This window comes from Oxyura jamaicensis, chromosome 3, assembly GCF_011077185.1.
Source record: "Oxyura jamaicensis isolate SHBP4307 breed ruddy duck chromosome 3, BPBGC_Ojam_1.0, whole genome shotgun sequence".
NCBI classification, from domain to species: domain Eukaryota; kingdom Metazoa; phylum Chordata; class Aves; order Anseriformes; family Anatidae; genus Oxyura; species Oxyura jamaicensis.
In genome coordinates, this window is record NC_048895.1 from 2,455,011 (window position 1) to 2,473,990 (window position 18,980).

The 18,980-nt window shown below is 44.7% G+C and overlaps 1 protein-coding gene and 1 long non-coding RNA gene across 14 annotated transcripts in view; both read left to right on the plus strand.

Annotated features, from left to right (window-relative positions):
* Positions 1-18,980, plus strand: part of CCDC85A (coiled-coil domain containing 85A) — a 122,787-nt gene that overhangs the window by 63,649 nt on the left and 40,158 nt on the right. For 2 of the 13 annotated variants that reach the window (XM_035320829.1, XM_035320825.1), the window contains one exon: positions 260-1,519. The exons of 9 other annotated variants lie outside the window; for them this stretch is intronic. Coding sequence is in view for 2 of the 4 variants with exons in the window: in XM_035320825.1 (XP_035176716.1) it covers positions 260-345 (86 nt within the window). In the remaining 2 variants the exon portion in view is untranslated. Of the gene's footprint in view, positions 1-259; positions 1,520-18,980 lie in introns of those variants that run through there. 2 more of the 13 variants (XM_035320830.1, XM_035320826.1) reach the window with 1 other exon arrangement.
* Positions 17,951-18,980, plus strand: part of LOC118163814 — a 1,645-nt gene continuing 615 nt past the window's right edge. Inside the window, exon 1 of the long non-coding RNA XR_004749199.1 lies at positions 17,951-18,362. This is a non-coding gene — a long non-coding RNA (uncharacterized LOC118163814). The remainder of the gene's footprint in view (positions 18,363-18,980) is intronic.

An 18,980-nucleotide genomic window follows, 5' to 3' on the forward strand; every position in this document is an offset into this window, starting at 1 on the left:
CCCCCCCCCCCCCCCCCCCCCATGGGGGGGGGAATATTGTGGCAAGATGTTCATTGGATCCTTAGCATCAATCCATAATGTGCCAGGGAACGTGCCAGGGAACAGGGGAAGTGCTAGTGAGATAAAGATCTCCCTGACAGGCCACAGAGCAGGGACATCTGCGTGACTTGGCAGAAGTGGGAGATAGGATCTTGGTGAACTAGTGCATTTTTGAGACTTCTGGCTGAATGCCCTTTTCTTCCAGCGGACTCGCTTCTAGCAGGTAGATGGTTGCTGCTGCTGTCCTTCAAGTCCTGCAGCCTGAAGCATTTACCCGAAGTCGCGTGCAGGAGCGGCTGGCTTTGAGGCAAGCTGGGCGATCTTCTCGCTGTCTGCCAAAAGATGGAGGCTTCCAGCACGGAGTGACTGTGGCGTGGTCACTTCTGGAAACTGTGAATGGCACCGATCAGAATTCAGTCCAGGATTTTAAAGCTTCATCGTGATGCCCCCTCGGTGGGGAACCAGGCTCTGACACTGCAACCTGACAGCCTGAACGCTGCCATCCTGCGAGAAGCGACAACAGTGCTACGGTAACGGCTCTTGCCATGAGAGGAGGAAGTTCCTGCAATTCCAGCAGCTTCCTGCCATCCCCGTACTGAGTTTTTAATGGCAATTCTTATGCTGAACTGTGGACTGAGTGCAATTTGATGGTTGAAACTTGTCCAGAGATTAAAGGAACACTGGCACTGTTACTATTTTAATCGTACTTGTAAACTAGAGCAAACATCAGGTTGTGTGTCCTAGGTGTGATTTAGCAACCTGCTAGTCTTTTAATTATCTCTTTCTTAATTGGATTGGTCTGATTATATGGTACTTGAAATAAGTGCATGTTCTTAAGTTCTCGGGGCAGTAGCTTGTGGGGGAAAAACTTTATCGCCTTTCATTTAACAGGCGTTTTGTCTTTAATGCTGAAATATGGAACATATGGTGCTTCTTCTGATGGAGCACTTGTCTAAATATCTTGGCTTAATTTTTTTTTTTTTGCAGAGCCATATAATTTTCTCCTGTAAAAACATTCTGAATGTTTATATATATATATAATGGCTGGCTTTTAAAATAGCATGGGATTATCACATTTTAGTCATTTTGAACTTTTACAGGATGGTGGTCAGGAAATTAAACTGTGAACCCCTGAATAATAATTAAAACAAAGTAGTTAAAAATGTAAGGAGTGTATTAAAAAAAACAAACAGTGGTATCTGTATGAAAAATAAAATAGTTTTTCAAAACAACTCCCAGCTATTTTGAAAGGGTCAACATGTCAAGGTGCAATCTCAGTCACTTTACTTTTAGGCTGAACTCGTGGGCTATCCCTGATAGTCAGTAAACGCAGACTCCTCTAACCCTGTGTCCAGAATATGCATGTGATAACTGGTGCATCTTATGTTTTGCCTTCAGTTGGGTGAATACGCTTTCCTAGGGATGGCATTTCTTGTGCCTGAGCCATATGAAGCTTGAGTCATGAGCGTGCCTTAAAAAATACAAACTAGCAACACATTTGTCTATATATCTGAAAATGTCTCTTAAGGTTGAAGACCATGGCATAGTTGAAAAAGTTAGAGGAACAGAAGAAGCGGGGAACTTTGTACATTGCTAGGCTGTTACCTAGCATGAGAGAAAAGGAGCAGGAGGCTAGAGCCTGTTAAACTTCTCCCTAAAAATTGGGCAGAGATATTTCTTGCATGGAATTACACAGCTCTAAAGCTGCTTCTTACATAGTGGTGGGAGAGGAGGGATGCTGATTTGTGTGGTACCCGTGAAGCAAAGTAAGTTCAGGATGTGGCTACATGATGAACATCACCTGTGTTACCTGTGAGTCCTGCGAAGGCTCCAGGGTTGGACTGGTGCCAGGCTGACCATGGGGGGCCTTGTGCTGCCCCGCTGCTTTCCAGCAGTGAGGTTATCCAGGAGCTGACAGCCTGAGCGCACAGAGATGGAGCTGAGCAGACTTTGGAAGACAAACTGCCAGAAAGTCTCCTAGCATGCCTCCTAGCAGTATGGGCAGGCTGTATGGAGCCAACGCGTGAAGCTCCGGTTGGCGCCTGGAATCAATAACTGCTTGCATGTTGTAGGAGCTGGGGAAGCATGTCAGGTTTCCTCTGTGCTGCATTGTAAGCACTGAACCAAACTCTGATTGTTTGTAAACCTCAGAAAAACACAATGGAGGGTGAAGCATCTTCAGTCCCCAGGAAAGGAGAGAGCAAGCAGCTCCCTTGGCCGTGCCTGGGGAGCATGGGGGCAGAGAGCTCTGTTCCCCGGAGGGGTTACAGATGGAGCAGCAACTGCACAATTGCTGGAAGCGGAAAGGAAAGAGAAGGACGAACCGAGCAGGATCTCCTTCCCCTCGCTCCTGAAAGCAGGCACTGGGTTCTGAAGCTGATTGCCGTCTCTACGGAAATGCCACTCGTGTTAAGGTAGTCTTGTAGTCGCTCAGAAAAGGATTTGTAGTTTGTATTTCTGTTTTAGTTTGTGGCGTGAAAAAGAAACTAGGCAGATTTGGAGTTCTGCTAAAGAGCGCAGAGATTGCAAAGTGAAGGATTTAAGGAAGGAAAATGTCATAATCCAGTTACCCAAAGTTGGCTCGTGCTGCTGTGGATTTTGATGAATTTGTGTTGTTTTTAACAGCGTCCCTGCTCTCAGAAAATGGAGATTCAGGGAAGCAGGATTAGATTGTAGGGGCAACCAGCACTCCAATACTTCCAAACCTGAAATCGTAAGAAGTGTTGTAGGTGATGGCTACTTAACTGTCACTGTTTGTGGGTGATAAATGAAACAATCAAAGGGTTTTCTGACAGACTATGCAGGTTTTTTATGTCAGTTGCAGATATCAAAGCGATATCCCGCCTCCCTTCTTCTGCCGTCAGATGAAAAATCGATGTATTAGAGCATTTAACAGCCATCATGTAGCTGCCATCATGGTAGCACTGACCCTGGCTGGCTCTCAGTGGACGCTCAGGACTTGTACTTCCATGGCATCTCAGGGCTGTCCGGGGCTTTTGGTGTCTTGAGAACTTGATGGTGTCTACCACAGGTCTGATGTAACGACTGAGACTGAAGAAGTGTGACTGCACCTATTTTAGCAGTCCTAGCAGCTGGTACTGTGGAAATGTGAGTTTCTTTTTATACACCATCTATTCCTCTGGCAAAGCTCTCAGTAATTCCCCTGCATATTGGAAGGCAGAAATTGTTATTAATTTTGTAAACAATGGCTGTCGTGACATCTGTGAAAAGTCTGTGTTCGCTGAAGGACTCTGCTACTGGGTCTGAGCTTTCTTATTTAAAAAAGGAGAGAGCAAAATACATTTTCTACACACTTTTAACTAAATTAATCTTAATTCCTGAAAGCCACTACTAGGAGTCCTTTGATTATTGCTGCCAAAAAAGCAATTACAGTAGAGCAAGTAATTGACTGACAATGAGAGAGAAACTAGCACCGTCAAGTGTTTTATCTGTTATATGGGGCAGATGGTCTCTCGCCTCCTTCTATAAACACAATTCAGACTATCTGCAGGTAAGAATGGAGGTAATCCAATTATTTGGATTCTCAGGTTTGCTGTTTAAGTTCTTCTCTTTATCATTTGTTGCCGCATCAATATGTACTCTTAAAAGTTTGTCAGCTCTTTCCCTTTGAAGTGCAAAACTCTGCGTGCTTTAATCTGGCTGCATTTTGCTGAAGATTGAGCCATGAAATTGGACAGATTCAGCAATATGGCAGAGAGATTGAGTCCAGCAGTACGTAAGGGTCTAAGAAAGATTTCCAGTGGAAGATCCAGATGGCTCTCACTGTGTTGTTCTTTCACCATGGTAGAGCTGCTTAAAAGCTTAGTGATGTGCGTGTCAGCGTGATCAGAATGATCCATCAGGCCAGGAACAATGCATATTAGTCTGAAGTAAAATGTAGCTTAGTAGATCTGTTTGGCTGCAGCCTTTTTAACAGGCTGCATCCGCTGCTTCCATGTGCGGCGCCTTCTATCTTCGGCCCCGCATTGTGGTCCTTTCTGACCGGCTGTAACCTGTTGTGCTGAAGTAGCGCTATTGACCTGCGCAAGCTTTCCTGGGTCTTCCTCCTTGCCAGTACAAAAGCAGCTTTTGCTGACTTGAGGACTTGGTCTTTTAAAGGGCAAAGTGTTCTTCATTAAACCTGGCACTGCAAGAAATCATGTGCTTCAGGGAGCTGAAGCACACCTAAAGTTCAGACCATGTTGATAAGTAAACTTTAATTAAATCTGGGCTTAGAAACTATGCTCTGGGCATTTCAAAAGCTTATGTAGGTCGAGCCATAGATAACGTTGACCAGAATCCTCAAGAAGATGAATGGTCTGGCCTCGTATTTTCTTCCTGCAGCACAACACAGTGAGGGAGGGTGGCAGTGCCCTCGGAGGCACCGCTTCATGCTTTCTGTGCCGTGTTATTTTGGTGCCTGTAGTATGATGGTCGCAGCCTAGGAAGAAACAGGATGAACTTCTTTTGCATGCAGGAAAAACATTAGCGTGTGTCTTCTGTCTCTCTAATACAGTTTGTCAGAGAAACTTGGGATCCTGTCCAGACACAGTGTGACTTTGTCGTTCAGGCACTGCGCCTGATCTCCTGAAGGCTGCCTTTCACCCACACCAATACTGAAGTGTATTGCTGTAAATCTGCAAGTGGCTGAAGGGGTGAGACTCTAAAATGCTTGCTTACCCTTGATCTACCTTTGATAGTGGGTGGGGCATTTTTTGGAGCAAGATGGGGATATAGGGATTCCTCCTGGTTCCTCGGGGATATAGGGATTCCTCCTGGTTCCTCTCGTTAGTCCTTGTCTAGCAGCCACCTAAATGACAGAGTGCTGTCTGATCAATGTGGCAGTCTGAAGGCCCTGTGTGTGCCTGTGCCTCAGCACTTGGAAACAAACAAACCCTGTTACCTGACCGAGGGAAGAAACTGACGATTTGTTTTGTGTGTACCCTTACATGGCAATATTTATTAACTTGGGGACCACTTGCTTCAATTTAAATCAAGTTGAAAATGTTCGCTCAATGGTGTAAATATGGTAATAGATACACAGATGGATAGCTGAATCAGATTAATTAAAGTAAAAGCAATGGATTAATTTCGGTTATACAGATTGTTGTGCATTGCTCGATAGTTGTTGGATTAGATGTAACATAGATGCGAGGCCCCATTTAACTAACATGTAAAAATGCCATAGGTATTTTTAGGCACAGAAGTACTATTTTAAACTGCTGTGGTGGGATCTTGATGTGCTTGCAGCTGATCAAATCTCCAGGACACCACAGGGACCTGCTTTCACAGGAAAATAAACCGGTGTGGGCAATAGTCACCCCGCTCCCTGTTCCTTCCACGCAGTGTATGTGCTCTCGTACAAAGCTCCAGGTAGGATGCGAGCTGCTTCTTGAGGAAATTCTACATCTGTGTCTCAAAGGGACAGGTCAAGCACAAGCGTGTTAACGCCCAGATTACGTTGTAGCTGTTCAAATATACAGGCTGGGAGTCAACAAGTAGAGGAGAAAGTCGGATTAATACAAGAATGTTGCCAGTCTGTTACTATACTGAGGGCAGGAAATTAGGCCTGCTCTGTGCAAAAAATTAATACTACAGACCTCCGTGAGACAGTCGTGCTGTGCGCCAGGCTACGCCTAATGCTTCAAAAGAATAACTGCACGTGTGTAGCACTCGAGCTGTTACGTTGTGAACTGATTACGTTTCTGGAGACTGGAATGATGTTTTGCCTCTTTCCTTTTGCCACTGTTTTGGTGACAGCAGTGTTTGCTTGCTTGGGAGATGATGGCACACGGATGACTTCTTGAGGAAATGCGGATTTTACTCAGTGGTATATTAAAATACTAAGAGTCACAATTACTGTGGATAGGATTTTGGCCATGTGGTTTGGAGGTTTTTCCTCTTTCACCACAGAGCTGTAGGAAGTGTTTTACTGCTTTTCGGGAAACTAGAACTAGGTAGAGAAATGTGGCGGTGATGGTTGCTGTTGAAGGTGTGGAGAATGGGATGTACAGGACTGTGCTGCCTTCAGATGGGGTTCTGCTGTGCTGCAGCTATTTTTGTCCCTTCAGATGAGGTTAAAGTCAGTGCAGGCTCCCATTGACTCCTGTTTCTGCACAGCTGGCCTGTGAATAGACATGAAGAAAGCCAAATGAACTTCTACCAGGCAGCATGGGGCAAGAGGAAAAGTGATCAAAATCTTGCAGTAGATGAAAAGCCTTGTAACTCCACATAGATGACACCAAGCCTTTCTAAATTTGTCAGAGGCTTTTCTGTTTAAAGCTTGGTTTTTCTTAATATATCAGACTGAAAAAGCCAAGTGATTTGCCTGTTTTCCACAGCCACGTGTGTCATACTTGAATATTCAACTTCTTGCCTAAAACTTTGCTTCCCACAGTAATTAAAGCATGACAAATCCGTGTGTGAGTAATGAAGGAAACAGCTGGGGTTGGAATAAAAGCTGAGCACAGTTAGGCACACGTAATGCATCCTTTAGAGCACAAACAGGGGATTCCTCAAGAAAAGAATGGCCAGGAAACCATGGGGAGGAGGGACAGGGGGATTTGGAAAATGCTGAAATTGCTTTTATTTCATTTTTGGTAGGAAGGAGAAAGGGATTTGAAGGAGAAATTGATTGTATGCAGTTTGACCCTCTTCTAGAAATACTGCCATTGATTTCCAGAAGAGGATGTAGCTGCACTGTCTGCCTATGATTCCGTTCTTTTCCATTGGTACAGACTCTCAGACTTTTTTTTAAATTTTTTAATTTTTTTAAGGCAGATACCAAACAACCAAAAAGACCCCACAGCAAATTTGGACCTGGTGCTTAGGGACGTGGTGTAGTGGGTGACAATGGTAGTAGGGTGATGGATGGACCAGATCATCATGAAGGTCTTTTCCAACCCTAATGATTCTATGATTCTAAGAAATAAGCAAACAAAATCTTCTGGACTGCATGGAGATGAAATTAACTCTTCCTTCCTTAATATGATTGCTCTGCCAAAGCCATGGGGGCTCAGGGGAGATTTGCCTTGAGCTTCAGTCCTCAGACCTAGCTCAGCTTTGCTGAGAAGTTCAGTAGTTGGAAAGGTTTGGTCATTTTCTAAAAATCCAGTAGATCCATGAAGCTGCGACTTCCTGATTTATTTTGAGCTCTGAGGAATATAATGTGAAAACCTATTCAGGTTCTACTAGCTGGCCAGAGACTGCAGTCAGTTCAATAAAAGGCACGGCTAAATTTACCATGATGAAGTGCTGCTTCATGCATGAAATAGATGCTGTGGTCTTGTGCTGTTGATTTGATGATTTATTACCCTTAAAACCACAGAAACAACATGCAGAATTCGTTTTTGATGGATTATTCATGTTATCACCTGTTTGTACCCCTTGGAATCTCTTATACAATTGATGAACATTAAAAAAAAATCCCTCAAAAATAAAGATTTTACAGTTGTGCCTTTCACAAGCAGAATGCTCCCCTTTTTCCCCCAGAGATGTTTTCCCCGTGTCTAGTGGCACACTACACTGCTACAGATGTTCATAGCTGCCTTCATGTGGGTTCGGCCAAGTCACTGGTCTCACCCTTTCAAGCTCTCGGGGGATGACTTGAGCTGTGCCTAGGTCACCCCCTGCGTGGTCCTCTCCTACCCTCTGCAGTTTCCAGCCTCAGCCTTGCCAGGGCTGTGCCCACACCTGGGCTCGCTCACCCATGGGGTTTGCAGCCCCGAGCTGTGTACCTGCACTGACCTTTCAGCTGCTCGGGGAATAACCAGGGCTGGCATTAGCAAAGACTGGAAAGCTATGGGGAGAATCCAGTGCAGGATGCAGAGGGGAGGAGTATGTCAGAGCCATCCTCTCTCACAGACAGACAGCCGTGCGGTGGATGTTGGCTCTCTGGAGGGCAGATGCCCAGTGGCATGGGGCTTAGGGGTTTCTGCTGCCGTACAAGAGACGTGGGGTTGATCTGGCACTGTGATTTGAGAATAACTGTGCTGTTTCCTTAGTGGGTTCTTATATCTGTGTAAATGTATACAGCCAGTCTGTACTGGAAATCTCATTCTGGTAATCCTGAACATACGAAACGAGCTGACGGTGTGCGTTGGATCCCGTAGGTGACCAATGCACATTGACCTGGGCAGGGGAAGGAACAGCTCAGCAGCTGAGCAGCTCAGCAGCATCAGGCATTGCGCTTGCAGGTGTCTACTGATGGAAGCATCGGTGTCAACAGGGTTTGGAAATCCGTGGAATTAGGCGGCGCAGAGTAAAGGCTCTGACAGTCTCGCTAGCACCTATGTGTTGGGCTTAAGTGACAATTTTCAGGTGCTTCGTGGCTTTGGTCCTTACCCTACATAAATCTGGTGAGCCAGTGGCTTTGCTGTGGCCAGAGGTGGTTACGTGCTCCTGCTTCATACAGGCTCTCGTGCAGTTCCAGGGTGGCAGAAGGGCTCAGCGCTATCTTAGCTAACAAAAGCAGAGGCTCGGTGTCTTTCTTTCTTTATTTTTAAACAAAAAGCTAGACTTTGCAAGCAAGGCTCTTCTCATTGTTTGTAGGATGAGCAGGGTCAGTCTGAGTTATTACCTGGGTTTTTAGCCTTTGGAAAGAGCACAGTGTTTTTTTCTTTTTATAAAGTAAGTGATTGGAAAAAAACATCTTTTGAGTCAGTCATACTGTCAGAGACAAGGCTGAAATATTAAGCTGAGATTCTTTCTACTTGTTTTTGAAGTCCTGAGGACCAAGAAAATCAGAGTTTTTCCAAGGTTCTTCCAAGGTTCTTCCTTTCCAAGGCAAAGTGAAGAGAAACTCTGCTCTTCTCTCGTCACACCTATTTATTCACTTGATCACAAACATCTCTTATCTCATCTTCTTGCCCCTGTTTGTTCCCAGTACCCTGCCACCCTTCAGCATTACATTTTTGGAGGAGAAAATAGGCTTAGTGACAAGCAAACCTGCCTGCTGAGGATGGAAGTGGTCTGAGACCATTTCCTTTCTGGGAAAAAGTCCCTTCTCTGAGCTGCTTTTTCTCTTGGAAATGCTGTCTTCCGTGTTGAGTATGTCACAACACTTCTTCAGAAAATTCAGAGCTAAGCAATTTCAAAACACATCTTACAGCAGATCTCTGCCTCTCGTGGCTGGGAAAGTGAGAAGCTATCAGGTGACTGCAGCTCCCCGTACTCTGATTACCTGAGAGCAGCGGCAGTGCCCTCAGAGCTGCTCACCGCTGATTGCTATAAATTTCAGGTAACAAGCCCTGCAGAGCAGCAAACCAGTAAATGTTCTTCTTGATAAAAATCCATTGTGGTTATTTTTGTAAGTCTCCCTGTTTTGATATCTGTCATCTCGGATTTATCAGGATGATCAGCGTTTGGACTTGCATACCTATATCTGGCTGGACTGGCTGATGAACAGCTGTGGTCGTGGAACAGACAGTTTTCGTAAAGGGCTGTTGGCATCTCAGCCTTCACCCTTGGAAAAAACAGTGTAAAATGTGAATGATTGTTGATGTTGCAGTAAACATGGGTTTGTTTTCAAGGACTAAGCTTTATGCTCGGTGTAGTCATAAAGCAATGTTCTCAAATACCGACTTCAGGAGTGTGAAGTCATCAAACTTCTGTTATGGAAAAATTGTTTCATACCAGACAAATATGTCTCAGGTCAAAACAGCTTTCTTCATCTTCCTCAGCAGCTAGACCTACGCGGACTCCACTGGCTCTCAGAAATGTTCCTCCTTGGGCTCTACTGGTACTGCACAGCACTGCGTGGACCTAGTGGAACCACCTGGGCCAGATGGGAGGCCTGCTCGCTGTTCTCCCCAGCACAGGCTGCCCATGCCTCCTGCCGATGTTCTGCCCTACTGCTCAGGAGCTCAAAGCACAATTCTTTCAGAACCACCCAGCATTGGCTTTGCTCTCAATGATGCAACATGTTTTGCTGTCTGCTTTTGCAGATGCAGCCACAGTTTCTCTTCAGTTTTCTCTTTCTTGACAATATTTTTCTATTACAGTGAATAGTAGGGATTTTTTTGCATAATGCTGAATCTCATCATGGATTTAAAACAGAAGCATTTACAACAGCTTATGGTTGCTACTAGAGGAGACACTAAGAGTTGTTACCGTGCTTTAGACAGGATCCTATGACCGCTCTAGGAAAGTTTGGATGGAGGATGATCAAACTAGCTCTCTTGCAGAAGTGTTCCGTGTGGCAGACTAGGCTTAATTTTTATATAAGACAACAAAGTGTGCACTAAAAACACTAAAACACTTCACTTTAGCTTTTGCCAAGTGAATGAAAAAGGGATGGCAAAAATGTTGTAAAGAAGTGGTGAATGTCTGTCTTGGAAATCCCAAAGAAGTCTGGAACAACTCTGTTGGTGCACATGAAATCACTCTGTCTCTGCACCTGAAGTGCCTGACGTGGTTGAGTGGGAGCTTTGGTTCTCAATCTGGAAGCCAAAAAAGCTTTTATGCCTGAAGCACCCCAAAACACTTGACTACTGAGAATTAAGTAAAGCAATTGATTTTGTGGCGTGTGTGTGTGCTTTATCTTCTTTTTCCTTCTGTATTCTTTACATTTCGTTAGGGAAACCAAAAGAAAATCCTTTCCCGGGTCAGAGATTTCCCAGGTAGGCAGTGGCAGCAGGAATCATAAAGCCTGTGAAGGGCAGAAAGACAGCGGAGAAGTGCCAGGCATAGTTTATAGGCAGCATTCCTTACACACAATGCAATGAGTAGTTAAAGCAATGAACAGGTGTGCTGCCGAGGTTTGAAGATGCTGTAGTGGAGCCAAGAAAAAGGTAGGAAGCTGGGAAGCACTGGTGCATGCCGATGGTGACTTTTGTCTAGATATAATCACAGTCAGCAGGTATTTTGAAGGTAAATAGAGGTTGCAGAATGCCAGAACTTTAATCTGCTCATGAAATTTATACCAGGGCTGTTTAGAGTTATGTCAAACGTGTGGGATCTGGAAACACATACCGTGCCAGAGTGCAGAAGATCAGTGTTCTCTTCAAAAGTCAAATTCTTGTGCTGAGTAAAAGTGAGAGGGGATTACTCGGGGAGAGACAGGCAATTGCAGTAAGTCAGTAATTGCTGTGGTCTCACATGCTGAATGCCACTGTCTGCTTCTAAGCTCTAGTGATGGTTTGGATGTTGTGTCAGAAGAGAGAGATCAGAAGGAAAGTGTCCAGGAATATGCTGCAGTAGTCTTGGTGCTGACACTATTTTTGGAAACTTTACACTTGCCTAGGCAGTTTCTTGATTTCATCAAGAAAGACTGATTGTGTATAGGGTTTTGCAGTGAAAAGGGAATCATGATGATGTTTTTCTTGAGGTCAGTTCTCATCTCACAGACATTTCTAAACTTCTTTCTCCAGTAAGAGGTGGGTCTGGTTATAGAACCTAGTTTAATTCAGTAATAGCTGGAAAATAGTGTTTTTTAACTTATTAACACATTTTTCTTGCTGCTTTCACTTTTTCTTTTCTTCCCAAAAGAGTTTTAAGAAATGCAATGACACTGTAGTCTGTAGTGAGGAGGGAAGAAAATGATTCCTGACTAAAGAGCTGTGAAAATTAAATATTTTCTCCAGCAGTGGTGAGAGAAGGACCTTGTGAATGTGAATGCAGGGCCAGCCAGCCCTGCAGCCACAGAGGCTGGGTACTGCTTCGTGATGGTGGTCCAAATAAAAAAGTTTTACCATTTTAAGGGCTGGATGCCAAATTCTTAGCTAACGTAAGGTGGCATATTGCAACAGACTTGTGATTAAGATTTTTGGCTTAGATTTTCAAGTCTTCCAGCCATTTCGTTCGTTACATCAAACGATGACAGCTCTTGTAAAAGCTGCAGAGATTCCATCCCAGTGATGCTTAAGTTTTTCGTTTGCATATTTTTTCCGTACCCTGACTCGTTAATTAAAATAAGAGCAAAGTTTAGCCAGTAAGCACAGTCAGTGTATGTTACGTGATTCATGGTACAGACTTGAGCAAAGCTGTGTACTGCGCAGTAGATCTGGCTGCAAGGTGAGGCAGCAGGCACCCAGGGCCAGAGGCAGCACTGTCACTGCAGTCAGTGCAACTGCCTTGACCTTCACCTGGTCACAGAACAGTGCTGAATGTTGTGTGTGCTGTATTTTTTCTCTTTTTTCCTTTTTTTTTGAGGAACCCCATGTGCGTAACACAGATCTCGCTAAATTTCAGCATTTTTTTAACCACTCATTTCATTATCATGGCACCTGGTATGCACAGTTGGCTCCAAACTCTTGCTTGTCTACCTCATCTCTAGCAGTCTCTGCAAAAGGGACAGTTTTGGGGCTGTCTCAATAGTGCTGTAACTTTGAATGGTCTTTTCTTAATGAGCTGACAGCTTAAGCAGGGCCACGTGTGTAATTTATAGTTTGCACAAAGAAAGCTAGTGGCAAATCCAAAGGTGATTGATGCAGCAGCAGAACTTGAAAAATAAGATGAATTAAACTGTGGATAGAGTTGTCTGGCTTAGAATATTCTGCTTTGGGGTTCAAAGCTAGGGAAATCAAGCTTCATAGCCTACTTCATGGGTTATTTTATTTGTGAGTGAGCAGCTGAGTTGGGACCTTTTTAGCCTGACTAGAAATTACAGCGCGATGGTTTTCTGATAAATAATCTGTCTCCTGGCCTTTTCTGAGGCTGTAGGGAAAAATGCAAGCTGCATGTAAAGCTGCAAGAAGAATAAGCTGTATTTCACTTTTGTAGTTTTTTTTTAAAAAAAAAACCTTAAAGGTTTAAATTTCAAAGCTTTCTAAAAGTAGGTTTCCCATTATTTCTTTGGAATGGTAAAGGAAACCTTCAGAGAAGAAGCATTATTGATGGGCTAAAACGGAATATCCAGCTTGTTACAGCTGATGGGTTGCTTGCGTTAGTCTCTGTCTCTCAGCTGCCGTTTGGGCTTCCCAGGGGTCTGGATGAGAATTTCTGTTTGCTTCAGAGCAGGTGAGGGCACAACGCGGATGCCATCACAGAGGGGTTGAACAGTAGGACTGTCTCTTTCTTGAAACAGCACCATATATTGTCTGTATTTTGCTACTGATGAACACAAGGCTGGCCTGTGACCTGCAGCGCAGGTCTCCGTGCTGGCACACGGCTCTCACTACCCCAGTGAGTTTCAGGCGAGAAGAAATAGAGCTCCTTGCCTGGGCTCCACCACAGGCTGCCACCTGACAGTCAGGTATTTGTAGCATCTACAGCAATGCTCAAAGTGCCACGGTTCTATCTGGGACACATTAGTTACTATATTTAACGCTGCTACCTCTAGAGAAAAACTGTGGCTTTTGTTTTGTTAGTTTTTTCTTAGCTTGCTCTAAGCTTATGCCACGTGTCACTCCTTTCTGCCTCTAGAAAACCACTGCCGTATGTCTGGAGGTTTCTAACCAAGAAGAATAAAAGACTTCCAGGCAAGCAATGAGATAAAATGGGCACAGTATGGGATTGAACTGAAAATGTTAGGCTACTGCTATGCCTTCAAATGCCCTTTCACCAAATAAAAAAATCTGTCCTTAAATACATGGTGGGGACATGAAAAGACAGTGACATTTGAAAGAGAGCAAAGAGAACATCTGCAGAATTCACAGCTGAGATGTGAGTGAGTACAGCTAGAAAACCCCAATAAAGTAGTAATTGAACAAAGATTTTCCCCAGAGGAAGTCTCAAATACTTGTCCTTCTGACGCTTTTTCTTAAAAAGATTCAAATATCTTTGGGAGTAAAAACACATCATGGATAGTGTTTGCTTAACATGTGAGTTGTGCTCGGAAAAATCCCGTAGCAAAACAAACTTATTCAGCTTACTTCAATATAGTAAATTTGTCCGGTTCCGGTAGAATTCGATGTAAAGCCATTATATTGTGTCAACAGAAATACGAAGAGAGGTATTCTATTGTGCTACTGCTAGCAGCCCTCCCCCACTTCCATACAACTTTCCTTGCTGATGTGAATCGTTTGCTGGTGCTTGAATTCACGAAGCTAAAGGGCACACAGGTCACCCCCACGCGAGCGCTGCGCTGCTCAGCTAGGATGGCCTTAGTAGGGATGCGTGTGGCCCTGGGAATGCTGGGGAGCACGGACAGAGGTGGACACTTTGTGTAAGCGTTATAGCAGTAAGTGAAGCTCTGCTCATCTCTGTCTCAGGGACAAAAAGGAGTAAATTGGTGAAGGACGATTAAAAAGACTTAATTTTTGAAGAGAGGAGGGAAAAAAAGGAGGTATATGAAGGATGACAGAAGACAGATTGAAGCTTTACTTTACTTCTCTCCTAGAGAGTGTAGGAGATACTCTGTAAAATATAAAAGGAAGTAATTCAAAGTCCGTGGAAGAAATGTAAATGTTGTTAAAATACATAAGTAAAATTTACAACCAATAGAGGTGGTTGATTCTTAAAAACGTGGTTATAATAAAAAAAATCAAATATGAGCGTTGGGAATGTTTGGGGTCAACATAATCAACTGGAACACGTTGTTCCACAATACATCTATTTCAGGTTTCTCATTACTCCTGGCTACTAAACAAGCAGGTGTGCCCCCTACTACAGGGGACATCCTAACCAGGGGTTTGCTGGCTGGTTTGCAGCACCTTGAACTATTGCGTGGTGGAGACCAGTCTGCCCCAGCGCAGTAATTCCTGGGTTGCTGAGACAGCAAGCTGATCGATCCACTTAGTGGCTGCATTCACCCTTTGACGCTGAAGCTTCGTTTCGTACTTCCATCAAGTGTTTGCATTAGTCATTTTGTTGTTGTTGATCACTTCAGTTTGCAGAGACTTGCTGATTTGGAGGGGAACCCTGAGCTGAGAGTCCGCCTGCCTGTGCAGCGTCGGTGCAGCCCGTCTGCATCATCTGGCTTGCGCGCAGTGAGCTCGTCCTGAGGATGCTTTGGTTTTTGAAGTCTGTGAGCATTAAATACTGTAGCCTCTTTTAGTGCAAGTGGATGGTTACAATTAAGGGAATTTGCAAGTAGAAAGCTTTGTTTAGGCTATCTGTAGAGAAATAACACCATATGGATTGAATCCTGAAGACATACACACATTTTGTTATGAAAATGTGACTGAACGGTTAGGAAGGAGATTGAATAGACATAAACATGAAACAGGGATGAGGAAGAAGCCCTCCAGCAGTACCAGGACGTCAGAGAAAAGGCATTACTTACATATTCAGCAGAGTCAAACAGGGCAGGAGCTCAGGACCAAATCCCAGAGTGCTTCATTTGGGGCTCTGCCCCCCCGCCCCTTCCCCTAGTTCCCCAGCAGTGTGACGGGGAGTGCTCTGCAGTGCTGTGTGGTGGCAGCTCCCCCCTAGAGCTCTCTGCACCCCCCCTGTGTTTTTCACAAAAGGCAATGTGTCTTTTAGGACTCTGCCTGACACCAGGTGGGAGAAGGTCAAGACACCAGTGACCGTTCTATCACAGCTACGAGTCCAAAGGTGTCGTAACTTCAAATTGCATCTTCTTGACCTGTGCCCTCTGCTCTCCTGGACCTCTTTTTCTGATGTAATCATAATTTATTGCCCCTTACGGCTTGGCCTGGAATATCCAAAGCTATTGGTGAGCAGAGAAGACTGCCTAGGTTGGATTTGTTCTTCATCTGCTGCAGGTGTTGGCTGCTGCCCTTCTGCTGCTTTCCCTCTGGGCCTTCCCTGCTGTATCTGACTCGCATCAGCCTCGTAGGCCCGCGGTTGCTGGACTGCAGCAGCATCCCCAGCAGCTCCAGCACTGTGAAAACACAAATGACTATTGTCCTTCCCACAAAGAATATGTATGCACTACAAGAACAATCAGAGGCGTGCAGCGAGAGCTACACCAGGCAGCTGTAATGATCAGTGTGGTGATAAATACATTGTTTATTGTTTATTTATAGATAAATATATATTTTGCATTCTGCGTGTCTACCTAAAATTCCTTTTCCCATGAATTCCCCCACTCATCTCCCACTCCCCTAGCTGCTTACCAGCTTTGGTGTATTTCATTTTCTTAAAGTGACAAAAATTAAAAATCAAAAAAGGACTAATGAAATGATTTCTGGCTTGCAGTTTCCTGTGGGGTGTGGAATTAGGTCACCTGAAGGAATTTAAATTTTTGACTAGAAAGAGGTGAAAGGCTAGTGTTTGCTTCATTTGTCATTTTGCTAGAAATGTAATAAACCTGAGGTAAGGGACTAGGGTATTATTGTTCTTGGGTTGATAACAGCTGCATGGAAAGTACTGTTCAATTCTTTTACGTTACAGAACTGCCAAATTATAAACAAACTCAGTGGAACACAAGAAGTTCTTATGAATTTTATCTCTTCCACTTTATGATGTGCAATATCCTGCCTTTTATTAAACCACCTAAGGGAGGGACAGTGAGATAGAAGGAGAAGCCTGTTACTGTTCCCGAGGGCCTACTCCGTCCCTCATTTATTTGACTTCTCATTTTTATGAAAACTAAATTCTCTCCTCTGGCTGTGATGTCATGCTGTCCGACACGTGTGCACGCAAACTCCGTGCAGAAAGCCCTGTAAGGAGTCTGTAGCTTGTCTGCCTGCACAAAACAGAGCCAGCTCCTGCTCAGCCCCCCAGGCACACACTTCTCAGCCTCTTCCTGCAGGCCTCCGGCGGTGAGGGTTGCCTGGGCGGTACCAGGGCTTTGCTGCTCTCCCTGTAAAGCTGCAGGGAATGGTGAGCTCTTCCCGAGCTTGCTGAAATGGTTCAGAAAGTGCTTGTTCATTGAAAGGCAAAATCTTCCTTTCCCCTGTGCTGGAAAGTGATTGTGGTGCACACTTCTTACGTATCAATTTTACTTTCCCTCTTCTTTAAGTACACTTAGATTTTGTGTGTCTGTTAGCACGTTGACACCCACACCCTTAGCAAGTTGGGTGTCAGATCCCCTCATCACGGTTAAAGCGTGCAGCATTTCACCAGCCCACCTCTGCAGCCAGGTGTGGTGGTGGCCTCTTCTAAGGTGCTGAGGGGCATGCAGAGCATGGCCAATTCCTTGCTGCCTGAGGGACACGGTGCGGAACCCTATTTCTGCGTGGCAAAAGGGGTAACTTCTGTTTTCTGCCTGTTAGCTCACATCTGGGGGAGAACTCTGAGCTGGAGGCTTCACCTTCACCTAGAGCCGGAGGAAAGATGAGCAGCGCTCTGCATGAGATTCTGGGTCACAGTTTTATTCCTTATTATATTTTACTTCTTAGGTTATAAATTTAGAAACCCATTAAAGTTTTGTCCTTATGGATTAGGCATACTTATAGCAACTATGGGATGTTCTCTGAAGGACGTGATAGAATTGTTGACAAGATTAAGGACATGCTCAGGGTGTCATCCAACACCAACAGAAGTCAGTGAGGAACCTTCACTGACTGCTCAGGGGTTTGTCTCTGGCTTTCAAAAAGTTACAGGAGGAAAAAAGCTTGTTTTATCTCATAGATAAGTAATAATTCATTACTACTTTATAATAGAAACTACGGGCATTGGTTTCCCATAGATTTATGTGTGGTGGTTTTTAAGACTAATTTTTAGAAATGGTTTCTGTTGGCAGATGTAAGCAATCTCTTACTGCAGGGTCAGTACAGCTACCATTAAACAAACAGCTGTTATTAGCAGGTTTTTTTCTAAAAGCTTTATTTTGCTTAAGCATTCGTTTTCAAATCAGAATATCTGAAAAATTGCAAAAAAAAAAAAAAAAAATCACAGAATTGCAGGGGTTTGAACGGACCTCCGGAGATTATTGGTCCAACCCCCCTGCCAAAGCAGGCTCCCTAGAGCAGGTTGCAGAGCTAGGACTCCAGATGGGTCTTGAATATCTCCAGAGACTCCACAACGTCCCTGGGCAGCCTGTTCCAGGGCTCCGTCGCCCTCACCATGAAGTTCTTTTGCATGTTGGTGCAGAACTTCCTGTGCTCCGTTTTGTGCTCTCACAGAGGCGCAAACAACATCGCTTACTGGCGTGGCTCTGGCCAGCAGCCTCTAACATGGCACAGTTTCCAGATTCTTCTCCCAGAAACCACCCTGATGCTCCCCCCACCCCCCCCCCCCGCTACCAAAACCTTGCCACGTAAACCCACTACATAAGGCAAGAGAACTCATAAATGGTTTGAAAGAGATTTATAGCAGCATGACTGAAAAGGAGGAGAAGAAAGAATTACACGTGGCACATCCTAGTACAAAAAAGAAAGCGCTCTACATGAAATGATCGGTTGGCAGACTGAAAACAAAGAGAAGAATGGGCTTCTTCACACTTCAGGAAGCTGAGCTGTCGGTCTGGCTGCAGACATGGTAGATGCCAAAGAGCGCCTCAGTGAAGAAAACACCCAAAGCTGCACGATGAAGAAGTCCTCAAGGGCCGTACTGAAGAAAGCACGAACAGCTGCACGATGAAAAACGCCTCAGAGCCTGGAACGAGAGAAAAACACCGTAAGTTAAAAGATGAAGCACTTCTCAGGAGCAACAAGTGGAAAACAACACCAAAAGCTGCTCGATGAAGCTCTCCTCTGGAAAAACGCGGTGAAGAGAACCCCAAAAGCTGGATGGGGCAGAACTCCTCGGGGCCATATAGAAGAAAACACCAAAAGCTGCACGATGAACTCCTCAGGGCCGTAGTGAAGAAAACACCCAAAGCTGCATGATGACGCATTCCTCCGGAGTCCCAAAGTGAAGAGAACCCCCAAAGCTGCACGATGAAGAACTCCTCTGGAACCACAAGGCGAAGAAAACGCAAAAAGCTCCACGGAGAATTACTCCTCAAGTGCCACAGTGAAGAAAACGCAAAAAGCTGAATGATGAAGCACTCCTCAGGGGAAACGTGGTGTGGAGAACCCCAAGAGCTGCACGCTGAAGACATCCTCAGGGAAACGCAGTGAAGGAAACACAAAAAGCTGGTGGCAGATGCACTCCTCAAGTCGCAGTGAAGAAAACACCAAAAGCTGCTCAAGAAGGCATTCCTCAGAGGC